At 38.1% G+C, this 16279-nt stretch overlaps 1 protein-coding gene, 1 long non-coding RNA gene and 1 pseudogene across 2 annotated transcripts; 1 reads left to right on the top strand and 2 right to left on the bottom strand.

Annotated features, from left to right (window-relative positions):
* Positions 1-207: 207 nt before the first annotated feature.
* LOC132038292 (DEAD-box ATP-dependent RNA helicase 36-like) lies at positions 208-2997 on the bottom strand (annotated as a pseudogene).
* Positions 2998-12501: 9504 nt separating this feature from the next.
* On the bottom strand, positions 12502-13833 carry LOC132036777 (uncharacterized). The gene is made up of 2 exons (XR_009409667.1): positions 13612-13833; positions 12502-13557 (listed from the first exon to the last, which is right to left on the bottom strand). It is a non-coding gene; the product is annotated as an uncharacterized LOC132036777 (long non-coding RNA).
* Positions 13834-13845: 12 nt separating this feature from the next.
* LOC132036776 (DEAD-box ATP-dependent RNA helicase 36-like) lies at positions 13846-16131 on the top strand. The gene is made up of 2 exons (XM_059427155.1): positions 13846-13868; positions 15421-16131. The coding sequence occupies exon 2, from the start codon at positions 15659-15661 to the stop codon at positions 16085-16087; it is 429 nt and encodes a 142-aa protein (XP_059283138.1). The 5' UTR covers positions 13846-13868; positions 15421-15658; the 3' UTR covers positions 16088-16131.
* The last annotated feature ends 148 nt before the right edge of the window (positions 16132-16279 follow it).

The raw sequence follows: 16279 nt of genomic DNA, 5'->3' as shown, positions 1-16279 counted from the left end.
ATTGCAAACTTAAAACAAATCTGCAGACTTCTCACCTGAGTAACAAAGCTGACAGCAAGTCCACCTCGTCCAGCTCTTGCAGTACGTCCAACACGATGAACATAATCCTGTGTAATTCATCTTCCCCGGTGGATTTAGGTTTATCTCTGAGGTCCCACGAAGGTTCGACTTGGATACCTGCAGCAAACAATCGCTACATTTACCACACTAAAATCTTTTAATTAACTTGTAATGGAACATCCAATCATATTCACACCTTGGAATGTCATAATTTATCACCAGGTCAACCGTTGGAATGTCTAAACCACGACTGGCAACATCAGTAGCGACCAATATTGGGACCTGCCCAGATTTGAATTTATGAAGTGCAGAAAGCCTCAGTGACTGGGACTTGTATGAATGCAATGCGGCAGCATTGATTTCGAGTTCTTCCAACAACAATCCCAAAAGCTGACAGCTCCTAGTCAAAGCAGTAAAACATAACTGTAAATGTCCTCACAGGGTGCTCCTTTAGGATTGTTAAGCACCATTGGGTACTCTAACCTCTACAGATCATGATACTTGTTGAAAACAACTTTACGTGCCTTGTGTTGCACATACTCACTTATTGGAATTAATGGTATAAGAGAACCATCCAGATTAGTGAATAGATACTAGAAATGTGATAAAATCTTTTTTGTTTCATCTATAGTTTGGTGTAACAGTTGGTCTTGGTAGATCAGAGTAGTTGAGTGTCACACTGATCGGGATGCTATTAGTGAAAGGTTTACTGGATTTTTCATTTACTAAGAAATTTAAACTATTAGATACTTGAGAGGGTAGATAAATTACTTTTCCGATACGCCTCCTTATGTGTGACCAAATTCATTTTTCATGAGAACCTTATAATTATAATTAGCAACAAGAATCAAACACAAGAGTCTATTGTATGGAAAACATCTTTCTATATCCGTAGTTTAAACTATTGCATGACTACAGAATAGAAATTTAATTAGTAAAATGATTCTATAGGGTTTCAGAAAGGATTTTACCTGCAGGTGGAAACAAAAATGATTGCAGAGCGAACGCCTATATCTTTGATCTTGGATAAAATGTATTGCAGATAGACATCCTTCACATTTTTGGGAATAAAAATGTACTGCTGCTTGAGCGATTCTACAGTCTTGAATCCCTCATATGCCTCATAGAAATATGCCTTGTTTGCGAAAGCTCAAGTAGCGTCTGTAGTTGCTAGTCATTGTTGCAGAAAATAGAAGAGTTTGTCGATTTTTCGGCAAGCACTGAAAGATTGCTCTTAACTCCTCTTCAAACCCTACGTCTAGAACTCTATCTGCTTCATCCAAGACAAGGAACTGAAAGGCAACATACAGATAAGAGTTCACAATTGGAGAGGATCCATTCTGTGCATTTTCAAATATTAGACAAAATGTATAGTACAGGAGCCAAGCAGGAACAGGGGACTACAAGTAAATAAAGGATGAACTTTCACCCTTCAGGACAAGATCCCAGTCATAAAAACAGAAAAAAAGGTATATGCCTGCTTAGGCAAATAATTGTTGCTCTGTGGTCTCCGTGGAAAATGAAGTGTCTAAAACTTCATTTGTTAGAAAACTGTCTGTCCTGGCACTTATGGAATAAGATACATAGATCTCAGAGGGATCATAGATGATCATTACACAAATTCAGAACATATTTTTTACAAAATCTCCCCTGGTGCTATTTGCCTGTTCATTCTCAAAAAGTCTTATTTTTACCAACCTTTTGGATGAATCAAGGCACAAAAAATGTTAGCGTTTGACACTCTACTGGTACTTTTGTCTACCCACATCTCAAAATAATTCTCGAACATTACTTATCAAAGAGAAAAGAAGCTCCTTTTGAATTATTTTGGACAAACACAGCACTGGACAGTGCACTGATCTATCCAAATCTTCCAACGTGCATTCTTATATGGAATCTCGTTAAAAATGTAAACTTTGGACCTTGTTCATTAGCTCTTCAGCTGCAATTTTTTGTTTCCTCTCAAAAAAGTTTCTTTAACTACAATAATGGAATTCTAAGAAATCCTCAATTGGCCTCACATTATAGAATCTCAAAGCTGAGTTTACCAGAAATAAATTACTTTTTTTTTTTTTAATTCCAACTTTCCACATGGACAAGATTATAGGACATTTTGGTACATTCGACATATCTTTAGTTTAAGACCAAAAAATTCAAAAGTCATTCTTTACTTTCTTAAACGCCGTGTCAAGTCAAAATCACAAACAAATTACGGAAAACAATTACACGGGAACTGAAAGGAGGTGCCTTTACCTTAGTTCTTTTGAAGACAGGAGGAATATCAGGATTCTGTTCAATGAGAACCTTAATCCTTCCAGGAGTTGCTATCACCACATGTGGTCTTTGCATCAGTGTCTTAGTCTGGGTTATCATATCCATTCCTCCCACCACCACAGCACACCTCAAATTCAAGCAAGATCCCAACGCCCGAAACTGCTCAGCAAGCTGGAAAGCAAGCTCCCAGTAGGCATTACCACCAAAACACGAAACCCCATAGGGATCTTCAGCTAAACGATGCAGTATCGGCAATGCAAATGCCGCTGTTTTCCCGCTACCGGTCTGAGCCAAACCTAACACATCCTGCCCCGAGAGGATTCTAAGGATGCAGTGATGCTGTACTGGAGTGGGCTTTTTCATGCCCAGTTCGTTACAGGTCTGGACGGCCCATTCGGCAAGGCCTAAGTCAGAGAAGGTGATATGACTAGGTGTGGGACTAGAGTTGGTCTCCTTGTCAAATTGCTTGGGGTTTTCAGCGATGGAGGTTCGAGCTGGGACGGGTTTTTTGGTGGTGGGTTTGGATTTACGGGAGAATAAGGGGAAGTTCTGATCCACTAGGACTTCTTCTTCGTATTCCATTGTATACAAAGCTCAATTAGAAACTGTTTATTGGTTTTTTTTGAAGAGCAATATTTAATAAACGGAAAAGGCTCATAAATACCCTTAACCTATGGAAAAAGGCTCATAAATACCCTCCTTCCATCTTTGGGTCTAAAAATACCCTTAAAGTTTATTTTTGGCTCAAAAATACCCTTTAAACTAATAGAAAAAATTTGGTTATTTAAAAAGACACGTGTCATTTTCTAATTGGTGCCATATTTTAACTCAAAAATAATTAAAATCCACTCAAGTTTTTAAACCCAAACCCGTTTTCACCTCAACATTAAACAATATGTTCTTTTTCACCTCGTTGATCTATGGTTCTGCCATGGTTCTTCTTTTTCTCTTTCTTCTTCCTCTTCTTTCTTCCAAACTTGTTTATCAAAATCTACTGTCCACCTCTTCATTCATTCTTTAGAAACCAGCACCAACAAAGTCATAAAAGAAAGGAAACAGGGACCCCATCAGTATATACAAACAGAAAAAGTTACTAGAGTAAGATTTTTTTTTTTATCAAAATGCAACTGATGGAAAAATAACAAAGCTTTGTGCACAATTTAATGGGGGATTTTGAGAAAACAAAAGCAGTAAAAAGGAGACGAAAAAGGAAAATACCTTAGAATACAGAGAAGGATGGATTCACAGCATAACCCTAGATACTAGACGAGTTGTAATTTTTAACGAGGAGAAAAAGAATATATGGTTTAATGTTGAGGTGAAAACGGGTCGGTCAATATGGGTTTGGGTTTAAAAACTTGGGTGGATTTTAATTATTTTTGAGTTAAAATATGGCACCAATTAGAAAATGACACGTGTCTTTTTAAACAGTCAATTTTTTTCTGTTAGTTTAAAGGGTATTTTTGAGCCAAAAACAAACTTTAAGGGTATTTTTAGACCCAAAGGTAGGTGTGGGCGTTCGGTTCTTCGGTTCGGTTTTTCAAACTTCGGTTCGGTTTTTTCGGTTTCGATTTTTTGAAAGTGGACACCGAACACCGCACCGAATTAATTCGGTTCGGTTCGATTTTTTGAAGTTCGGTTCGGTTCGGTTTCGGTTTTCTACTTGTTGGAGACTGGGATACTTGATTCATTCCGTTAGGTTCCATCTCATATTTATGCATTAGAGAATTCAAGCATTGCCTTTAACTTCAGTCTTCATGTGCGGTAATTATATTGATCCTAGGTTTGTCAAGATGGATCTCTATTGTGTTCCACAACATTGTGATACACCTAGACATGCTAAAATAATAAGAAAATGAAAACGATTTGAGATGTTCCACGAAAAGTAGGGATGCATAAAAGAAATCTGGCTACAAGATGAGAAATAAGCTAATGTATTACGCTTTAGTGAAACCAAAAATCCTCTAGCATGCCACTATGATCTTGTAGTACAGTCCACGGGCAGACAGTTCAAATAGCTCTACGATTACGACCAAAATCAGCATTACTAGCTTCTCTGCAATTCCATATTATAAGGTTCATGATTCTATTGTGAATTATGCAAAGAACTCTTTATATAGTTGTTGTAGTGTTGGCACTATCACTGATGCAAACCTGAACAAGCATGGACTGGCTAATTTTCTAATATAGAGCGAGCAGTTCAAAAGAACCCATTTGGCATAACCGTGTAAAACTTTGCTGCTTATGACAATTGCTTGAAGCAGAGCCAAATACTACCTGCCTGATAAAGCTTGTAATGTACTACTAACCACAAAAACATGCTATCACAGTATCACCGCCCCAAATACAGAAGTAAGACACATAGCAAACTCTTTTATCAATTGGCACAAAAATCCGTAGCAGGCTAGCAGCAGCCAAGTAAGACACAGCCCACCCGAAAATCAGTAGCAGCAGCCAAGTTGGCACAAAAATCAGTAGCAGATACAAAAATGAAAAATCAGTAGCAGCAGCCCACAGTGATAAGCAGCACAGCACTAATACAATTCTAAAGATACCCATAATTTAAGAAAATTTAACACCCATAATAAAGATTTAAACTTTACTGAAAAGGAAAAGAATTTAAAACAAATCCAACCCAATACTTACAAATTCAGTGATTCTTTATCCAAAACTAGCTAGGGTTGGTGAAAAAAGAAATTAAGATTCAAACTTATGAAAAGGAAAGAACAATCAAACAAAGAAATTATAAGGAGAAAATGAAATTACCTTGGTGTGAGGTGCCTGAGAACTCCCGCCGCCGTTGGACAGAGCAGTGACGAGTCGGACTGTTAGGTTAGGCGTGAGGAGGAGAGGAGAGGAGAGGAGGAGGCGTTAGGGTTGAATTTTGATCTGTTGATTGTTGAAGTCTTGGAGACGAATTGGACTTGGAGTCTTGGATAGATAGCTGGTACTGGTAGCCTGGTAAATGGTAATACTAATTTGGGCTTGGATAGTTCACAAACTGGGCCTAAGAAAGACACAAAGCGGAGTGGGCTAGCCAGCTAAGTGATCTGAAGGGGAGGGTTATTTATTAAATTTTCGGTTTAACCGAATACCGAATAACCGATGAATCGGAACCGAATACCGAACCGAACATCGAATTTTTTATTTAAAAAAACCGAAACCGAACCGAAAAACCGAAAAAACCGAAACCGAAAAACTGAACTAATTCGGTTCGGTCCGATTTTTCGATTTTCGGTGTTTATGCCCATCCCTACCCAAAGGTGGAAGGAGGGTATTTATGAGCCTTTTTCCATAGGTTAAGGGTACTTATCAAAGAGAAAAGAAGCTCCTTTTGAATTATTTTGGACAAACACAGCACTGGACAGTGCACTGATCTATCCAAATCTTCCAACGTGCATTCTTATATGGAATCTCGTTAAAAATGTAAACTTTGGACCTTGTTCATTAGCTCTTCAGCTGCAATTTTTTGTTTCCTCTCAAAAAAAGTTTCTTTAACTACAATAATGGAATTCTAAGAAATCCTCAATTGGCCTCACATTATAGAATCTCAAAGCTGAGTTTACCAGAAATAAATTACTTTTTTTTTTTAATTCCAACTTTCCACACTGGACAAGATTATAGGACATTTTGGTACATTCGACATATCTTTAGTTTAAGACCAAAAAATTCAAAAGTCATTCTTTACTTTCTTAAACGCCGACAAGTCAAAAATCAGACAAACAAATTACGGGAAAACAATTACACGGAATTGAAAGGAGGTGCCTTTACCTTAGTTCTTTTGAAGACAGAGGAATATCAGGATTCTATTCAATGAGAACCTTAATCCTTCCAGGAGTTGCTATCACCACATGTGGTCTTTGCATCAGTGTCTTAGTCTGGGTTATCATATCCATTCTGTCACGACCCGAACTACGGGCCGCGACGGGCATCCGGGGCTAACCACCGAATACCGCTCCTGCTATTATCTATATGCTCTTATTCACAATGCTTGTCCAATAAAATAAAAAAATATCTCATCACTTAAAACATAATCACTTTTATAAACATAAGCTTTTCGGTTAACAAAAGATATTTATACATATACGTACATATACGAATACACGCGGAGACCCCGGAATCATACTTCCCACACGTGCTTATCTACGAGCTCTACTTGTGAGTACTAAACATATACGGACGGACAGACCCCGTCATGCCCAAAATACGAATATACAAATATGTACCAAAAGAATAATCAATAGCACTTCCGATGATGGAGTGCTCACAACCGCCCATCGGCTCCTGTGGATCAAGACTGCCTCCCTCGCCACCGCAAGTACATGAACACGTCCGAACAAAGGACGCCGCACATCAGACCGAGTATGTAAGGCAGGAGCGAACAACATAACGGGAGATCATAAATCGTAGACGAGGGTATAAACTGTGACGCTCTTACATAAAGGAACCGGCTTTATGTACATACATCATATATAAATACATCACACGCATTATCATAAATACGTCTAAGCATCGTCACATCAACCATACATCATCACATCGTTACCCGCGTCCCGGTAACCCTCCTACGCACCAGCTAATTGTTGGTGACATGTCCGCCTTTTCTGCGGCGCGGAACATAAAACCCCAGCCGTAATGGTGACATGTCCGCCAATTAGGCACGCGATTAATTATAGCAGACCCCGCCGTAAAGCGATGACGTCGCCGACCAATTAGGCGCGTGGAATCATATTATCACACATACAACGCAATTATATACCGATCATCATTAACATTCATTTATAACGTGTTGTATTCACAACACTTCAACATTCATAATTCAAGTCAACCATCAACTCCTTGTGTCACTATTCACCAACAATGACCCATTTCTATGTTTCTACATATTTCAAGTGTCTAAGCCTTCCAATACCCCCAAACAACGTAGAAAGATCATAAAACTTACCTTGGATGGTGGTTGAGCAACCCTTAAGTCAAATACTTCGCTTAGCCAAAACCCTAGTTCCACCTTCTGGAAGTTCTTCACTTAGATAGGTCTTTTATTGGGTCCTTACACTTCTTTCATGAATTTGGTGGTGTTGATTTTTGGTTTTCCCTTTGATTCTCTTGAATTCTTGTGGAGGAATTATTAGGAGAGTTCTAGAAGTCTCTTGGCGTATGAATGGAGAATGAATTAAAATGATGCCCAAGTCCCCTTTTAATAACCCCAACATTGATGTTTAATGAATTCCGTCGGCGAACAAAGGGTCGTAAACCACGGTTTTAATCGTACTATGGTTTACGCGCCCCGTCCTCCGGTCGTGTTTAAGCATTAAAAAAAAACGAAGCTTGGGCCGAGGGACACGGCACTTTACGACTGATTCACGTCAGTGAACCGCTTACGAGCCGTCCCCCGTGTCGTTTTTAAGCATTTCATACTTTAACGAGGAAGTTGAGATTTTTGAATGTAGGCCGGAGGACGATCGCACTATACGGTCCCGTAAATCAACTTTCTCGGTCGTATAGTGCCATATACGACCACTGAGCTGAAAAATTCTCCGCAACTTTATGATTTCCAAAGTTCATATTTAGCCATCCCCGACCTATCAAAACACCACACGCTCAACCCTTCATGGTCCTACTCATCACTCAAGTACGGGAAAATTTTCGAGGCGTAACACATTCCTCCCACCACCACAGCACACCTCAAAGTCAAGCAAGATCCCAACGCCCGAAACTGCTCAGCAAGCTGGAAAGCAAGCTCCCTAGTAGGCGTTACCACCAAACACGAAACCCCACAGGATCTTCGCCCAAACGACGCAAAGATGTCGCAATGCAAGCTTTGCTTTGTTTTTCATCACCGTCCGAGCCAAACCTAACACATCCCGCCCCGAGAGGATTCTAAGGATGCGGTGATGTTGCATCGGGAGCGGGCTTTTTCATGCCCGAATTCGTGTGTCCGGACGGGCCCGTTCGCAAGGCCTAAGTCGAGGAGAAAGTGATATGACTAGGTGTGGGACTAGAGTTGGTCTCCTTGTCAAATTGCTTGGGGTTTTCGGCGATGGAGGTTCGAGCCGGGGATGGGTTTTTTTGGTGGTGGGTTTGGATTTACGGAGAATAAGGGGAAGTTCGATCCACTAGACTTCTTCTTCGTATTCCATTGTATACAAAGCTCAATTAGAAACTGTTTATTGGTTTTTTTTGAAGAGCAATATTTAATAAAAGAGTGAAGTGAATATAGGAATGCTGAGAAGAGAAAAGACTTTATAAAGTGTGATGTTGGAACGAATTTTCAAGCTGCTTGCCAGGGGCGGAGCTAGCGTATGTCAGGGGTTCATCCGAACCCCCTCGGCGAAAAATTACAGTGTATTTTCAAGGGATAATAGTCAAAATACCCCCCAACGTTTGACCAAAATGCCAACTACACCGAACACTGTGGGGGTCCTATTACCCCCCCGGACAAATTTTTTCAAGAGAAAATGGCCCTTTTTGCGATGTGGCGAGCGTGAATACACCACCCGATGCGCGTGACGGCCTTTAAAAAATCACGTATCCGACACCGTTTTGACGCCAACTAAGTCGCCACATATGATGCCAAGTAGATAAAATTTGAACTCCTCCATTTTTAGGCTACTTCATCTTCATCTTCACCCTATTTAATATCCATCCCCATTTTTTGTTGTCAAAATAATATCCATTATAAACGAAAATCTCAACCGAAGAAAATCCACATATGATTCCGAACAACATGTTAAAGAACAACTTTCCACCATAAACGAAAATCAAGAAAAAAATGAAAAAATCAAGAAAGAAAAAAGGAAAAAAATCGGGAAAAAAATAAGGATGAAAAATCTAATCTTGTTAAAGAAAATCTGATTGGAAGTTGCTTGTTTGGAGTTGCTACTTGTTGCTTGGTTGGAGTTATTTAAGGGCAATTCGCAGAATTGCCCTTCTTTTAGGGTGGTCTTTAAATTTTGCCCCTCATATTTGAAATCTTTAAATTTTGCCCTTCGCATAAACCCCATGGGTTCCAGGTTCGAACCCCACACAAATAAAATTTTAAAAAAATTCGCAAGGCGAGTTTAAATTTCGCTATGCCTATCGGCATACACTTATGAAGGAATTACTAAAGTTATGCCAGGACCGCATACTTATGCCTTACGTAGATTTGGCATAACGTAAATATCGGCTCCGCATAACTTTGGTAATTCCTTCACAAATTTATGCCGGGTCCGTACAAGTTTGCCCATTAAAAGTATGCCCTAAATCGGCATAAATTTGTTAACGAATTATCAAACTTATGCATGGGGGCATCTTATGCCCATGGGCGGACTTTGCCTTTAAGCATATATATGTATTTGTCATTCCAAACTAATTATGGGTTGTATGTATAGCGTATGTTAATTGTTAAACACCGCGAGGCACGAACCCATTGTCATTAACGTGAGATACTAACTACTATTCCTTAATTCGAACAATTTATTGTTAGGTTTGAAGTATATATACGAGATCCACACGAATCAATTAATATTGATTTGTTAATTTCTTTGGGATATAACTTAATTACCACAAACTCACCGTCATGGACGCAAAGTTTTATGGTTACTTTAAATTTAATAGCTCGCATTCGAAAAAATCTAGTACTGCTATATTCCGTTAAGTTGGACATATCGCTTGGGTTTGTCTCAAATCAATTCATACTTATGTTAATTGTTGTTAATTTGTAAACCGAGATTAAGCATGTGAGTTGGAACAATATCTGCATAAGAAGATTAAAATGCAAGCTCGATACGAGGCATACTTTCTTAGAAATGCAAAGTAATATCTTTGGAGAGCGTACTTTTAGTTATGTTTAGTTATGCGGATCCGTGGACTTTTAGTTGTGTTTAACTAAAAATTACGCATTTTAGGGGCAAACTTTTAGTTATGTTTAGTTATGCCGGATCCGGATAACTTTAACTTTTCCTTAAAGATTGTATCTTGGATTCGATGATACACTCCCCCACCCCGCCTTGCGAAATTATTTTTTTATTTTATGCCCGAGCGGGATTCGAACCCTTTAACTTCATATATTCTTCCACCTTTCCAAGCAAAGGGCAAAACTTAAAGACCACAAATATGAAGGGCAAAATTTAAAGACCACAAATTTGAGGGGCAAAATTTAAAGACCACCCCAAACGGGCAATCCGCGCAAAAAAATGGTTATTTAAGCACTAATTCTTTGAGTTGATTTGGGGGAGAAAATTAAACTCCATTGCTAAGAATTTGGAGAAAGCGAAGAACACCAAATGGGTTTCTCTAAATTCTTGATTGTTTAATCAAATTAATGGATGAACTTTTTGTTCTATTTGGTGTTAGAAGAGCTTCCTTTCACATTTGAGTTTGTTTGGATTAGATTTGGCAAGTTGGTGTGATTTTTTTTTTTTCAACTCCTAGTGAAGATGATGATGATGATGATGATGATGATGTTGATGAAGATGAAGGAGAATTGGGTATGGGTTTTCGATCCTTAATAAAAATGGAGTATGGAAAATTGAGAGATTTTTTTTTTTTTTTTTAGAAGAGTAGATGGATGGAGGAAGGGGGAAATTAATAAAAAATGGGGCAAAATTAAACACGCGGCACTTGGGCCGTGCGCGTGTGACAACCGCCATTTAATATTTGGGGGTTGGCGAGATTGGGATCGCCACACGGCAAAAAGGGCCATTTTGCTACATCGAAAAAATTTGTCCAGGGGGTAATAGGACCCCGCAAAGTGTTCGTGTGTAGTTGGCATTTTGGTCAAACGTTGGGGGGTATTTTGACTATTATCTCGTATTTTCAAAGTTAAAATTATTTTATTATGTATATATAATAAATGTTGAACCCCCTGACTTCTTCGTATATTTACCTTTTAGAATTTTTGAACCCCCTGGATAAAAATTAAAAGCTCCGCTTTACCGTCGTCGACCCCAAAGTTACCCGCTTGTAATGTTGACAGTTGAAACGAAGCTTTCAGTTTTTCAGTGTTATAAAATAGGCTTGACTTGGAGACTTGGAATCTAAAAGTCCAAAATAGGTCTGTTTGGTTGGGTAAAGTTCACAAATGCCCTTATGACTCCATAAGGTGGTCTTGATTTAGGGCATAAGTCGTGTTGTTTAATAAACCTGGTCAATTGGCCACATGTCATGCCTCATATGTCTGAGTTAAAACTTATGCTCCATAGGCAACAGAGGAAAGCTTTTCTTACCCATAAGGCATAAGTTAAAACTTATACTTGATGGCAACAAAAGTTCTTCTGAACAAATTTTTTCAAGTTAAGGTCATCAAGATTTTGTTTAGCGTGGATCGGACACTTTTGAAAACAACTTGTTAATTCCTCACCATTTGCTTTTAAGGGGTGCGACCCGACCCTATTGTAGCCCCTCAAATTTGCCAACAAAATTCATTTAGACACTCGAACTACACCTTGTTGCAACTAATTCAGTATCTTTGAAGAATTTTCATAATTAATTAAGCTTAATATATTGACAACCCTCAAACTTGTCAACAAATTTCATTAGACACTCAAACTACAACTTGTAATTAATTTTGTGTCTTCCTCCGAATTAGTGAATTAGACAGGATTTCTATGGCCAGACTAAGAAGTGGTGGGTCAATTTTCATAAATTTCATCGTAATATGAGATACTTATAACAATTAAACAGATGATAAAGTGATCTTATTAGACACTTTCAATTCAAAAATCAAAAAAAAAAAAAAAAAACACGTGTCCTCAAAATACTAAGCAGATAAGTTAACCACTTACAACACGCAACTCAAGCTTTGCTTTCTTATTGTAGTTTATATTGCATATGCACAAATCTTTCAAGGTCCTCACTTCTACTTTTTCACATGTATAAAGCTTCACTAAAAGCAAACAAGATGAGGTCACTCTACTTCATAGAGACGTACTAACAAGCTCGTGTACTACTCACAATTATCCGTTCCCAGGCAAACTCGATTGCAACTTTAACATAACAGCCAATGTCAAAGAGACTTTAGAAAATGTTGCATCCGTTTCGCATGTAGGTGGAAAACCTTGATTATAGATAACTGCAATAATAAACGTAAAACATGAGCCAAACGTGGTATGTCATTTTATCCTATCCCATCATACCTCTCACACGAAGGTTGCATAACTAGTCATAGCCCAACACGGGTATAAATAATATGCATGGTAATCCTATATCATTAAACGAAACGAATTCTCTAGTCTGAAAAATACACCATTCTTCCTACAACTTTTGCTTTTACAACTATTTTACATTCAACTAAAATGAACATCTAATCTACCTAACAAAATCCAATACTCATCATACACCAACAAAACTCATCAGGAACATCAAGCACAAGCAATAGAACAAAATAAAAAGAAACTGACAAAGTTATAGATCATCCATCCAAAGGTCTTCGCAATCCACAGTACATAGCTTTTCGAACCAGAGGATGAATATCTTCAGTTAGTACCTCGGCATCCAACTTCTCAATATGCGGCCATATCTGTAGATTGTTGACACCCAATTTTGTCCCGCCTCTCCTCCGAAATACCTATTTACGCTTCTAATATTTTTGGCAAATTAAAAAATATATTTATATTTTACTATAATTATTAGCCTCTTATCAATACCGGCGTTTCATTATTCTATTACAGTTACTAGCTGCTATTATTATTATTATTATTATTATTATTACGTTACCAGTACTATTATAATTCACATTTTTTATCATTTCAGCACTTTTTTACCAGCTTACGCACACGCATTGCATTTATCTTCGCATAATTAGAATAATAGTATTTATTTACTGTGGACTTTCTAAATATTATTGCACGGCTATTACGACGACATATAATTTTATCATCTGAGCACTAATAATTGCATATTTTATATTAAGTAATATTTTAACACACTTTAGTATAGAGTTATTTAAATAGCTCTTTTATTTAAATGTAGTAGCCCAATCAACTCATACTATTTTTTTTTTGATCAAGTCATAAGATGAGCCCACATTTTCAATTTATCTGGCCATATTTCAATATCATTAGCCCATTCTTTTAACTCACCAGCCCAACATCCTATTCATCTGCCCATATTTTAATCGACCCAGTCCACTAAACCTTTTGACCCGACCCGGATTCGTTCAAAACAAAGGAAACCCTATCTCCTTCATCAGACGCCGCCCCCTCCCCTCTCCTCTCTCCTCTCTTTCATCGTCATCTTCGTCTCTCTCCACGCTCCCTTCCTCTTTCCCCCCACGCTCCTCTCTCTCTTCTTCACAAAGAAAACCCTAGCTCAAACCCGAATCGATCCTATAAATAATCGTTTTGCCAGTCGAATAGGGGGCTCTGGGAACCGATCTAGGAGTCACCTAAAGTTTGCCCAAAATATCAAATTTGCAATTTGTTGTGATAGTTCAAATTATCGAATCCAAAAATACTCAAACAATCTTTTTTTTTCGTCTGCTCTGTTGTTGCTGTGAATCGCAAGCTCGGATTTGGTAGTTTCCCTGCCCCACTTCGCTGCACCCGAAGAAGGTAATTCTCCATTCCCTTTTTTATTTCTGTTGTTCTTTGTTATTTCAGTTTATTGTTCCATAATTCAAGTATGTTAGTTTTTAGCTAAGTTATTCTAGTCCGTTTCTGTGTTAGTCTGTTTGTGTGCTTAAGCATGTTCATGTATGATAATTTAGTGTAGTTAAGAAGGTAAACAACCCTTCCTTAGTTAGCTTAATTTCAGTTTTAGTGATGTGTATGGGTTATATGTTCATATTAGTTTAGGCTGATCTAGCTACATGTTGATTCGTCATTAGCTTTGCTTATAGTTAGTTTAGTAGTTCGTACCTGCTTAGTTGTTAGTTTAGTTCAAATTTAGTTACTCGCCTGTATAAGCATGTTTCTTTATCTTAAATAAGTAGTAGAAATGTTTACCCAAACTACTGTTTCTTCTGTTGGTCAGATATGATTTTAATGTGACAACATGCCGTTGGAATAGCCAAGTCAGTGGTGTATAAAATATGTTCTAAGTGTTTTGTTAAATTAGTTTGATTGGTTAGCCACTATTATCGTGTCTATCATGTTCCGATTGGGTTAGTATAAACTAAATGTCTCCTACTTGAATATGTGCTATGTTGACTCTCAATATGTCATAGTTTAGCCTAATCCCTGCTATAAACTCTGGCCAATCAAAATGATGGCAAGTCTTGTGTTTCGGTTGGAATTTGGTTTGAATCAGTGGGATGTTTAATATGGTTCAATCTAGTCTATAAGTTGTTTTCGATTGAGTCCTGTTTGATTGTGTATTATGATCATACCTATGAACTCATTGGGTAATCCGTGAAATCTGTTGAGGTCGCTGATCATCTTTGTCCTTTAATAACCATGGTTTGATGAATATTTTAAGTATATTGCACTCAAGTATGTTATGTTTATGGTAAATGTTCAAGTTTGGAAAATATATGATTAAGAAGTCTACATGCTTTGCCCAAATCTCATTGTGGTAGTGTAGTCTTGCCATGAATCTCGTTTAAGCTTAAAGTCCAATCTACTTTAAAGGGTCAGTCATGATTTGAAGCCTGAAACATGCCAGACTTAGAGAATACACCTCTGTATAGATAACCTGCAAACCAATGAAATACTTGAATATGTTAAAAGCTCACTGGAATCTTGTAAATGTTCTCATGAAGTGATCTGTGCCAAGACAGGTTTTGAACTTGGTAGCTGCTCATACTCCCTGCCTTCTGGTGGTCTCATACATGTTTGAATGTATCATATTTGTCTGAATATTTACCTAGGTGTTTAAACTTGTCTAGAGGATCAAGTATAGGTATTTTGTATAAGGAGATGTGAGAGTAATAGTATATGCTGAAACATTGAGATCTGAACCATATTAATGTGTTAGCTGGGTTCATGTTTGCTGGGTTTAATCAAGTGAGATGTTTCTTTCTCTATTTGCAAAGCATGATTGAGTATTCATTTCCAATTCGGCACCAAAGCATAGAGCTTTAGTTTAGAACTTACTGCTGTAGCTAAATTCACTTCACTTCACTCTTTTATTAAATATTGCTCTTAAAAAAAAACCAATAAACAGTTTCTAATTGAGCTTTGTATACAATGGAATACGAAGAAGAAGTCCTAGTGGATCAGAACTTCCCCTTATTCTCCCGTAAATCCAAACCCACAACCAAAAAACCCGTCCCAGCTCGAACCTCCATCGCTGAAAACCCCAAGCAATTTGACAAGGAGACCAACTCTAGTCCCACACCTAGTCATATCACCTTCTCGACTTAGGCCTTGCCGAATGGGCCCAGACCTGTAACGAACTGGGCATGAAAAAGCCCACTCCAGTACAGCACCACTGCATCCCTAGAATCCTCTCGGGGCAGGATGTGTTAGGTTTGGCTCAGACCGGTAGCGGAAAAACAGCCGCATTTGCATTGCCGATACTGCATCGTTTAGCTGAAGATCCCTATGGGGTTTCGTGTTTGGTGGTAACGCCTACTAGGGAGCTTGCTTTCCAGCTTGCTGAGCAGTTTCGGGCGTTGGGATCTTGCTTGAATTTGAGGTGTGCTGTGGTGGTGGGAGGAATGGATATGATAACCCAGACTAAGACACTGATGCAAAGACCACATGTGGTGATAGCAACTCCTGGAAGGATTAAGGTTCTCATTGAACAGAATCCTGATATTCCTCCTGTCTTCAAAAGAACTAAGGTAAAGGCACCTCCTTTCAGTTCCCGTGTAATTGTTTTCCCGTAATTTGTTTGTCTGATTTTGACTTGACACGGCGTTTAAGAAAGTAAAGAATGACTTTTGAATTTTTTGGTCTTAAACTAAAGATATGTCGAATGTACCAAAATGTCCTATAATCTTGTCCATGTGGAAAGTTGGAATTAAAAAAAAAAAAAAGTAATTTTTTTCTGGTAAACTCAGTTTGAGATTCTATAAGTA

Source organism: Lycium ferocissimum, chromosome 11 (assembly GCF_029784015.1).
Source record: "Lycium ferocissimum isolate CSIRO_LF1 chromosome 11, AGI_CSIRO_Lferr_CH_V1, whole genome shotgun sequence".
Classification (NCBI taxonomy): Eukaryota; Viridiplantae; Streptophyta; class Magnoliopsida; order Solanales; family Solanaceae; genus Lycium; species Lycium ferocissimum.
The sequence above is the reverse complement of the archived record's forward strand: the minus strand, read 5'-3'. Positions and strand labels throughout refer to the sequence as shown.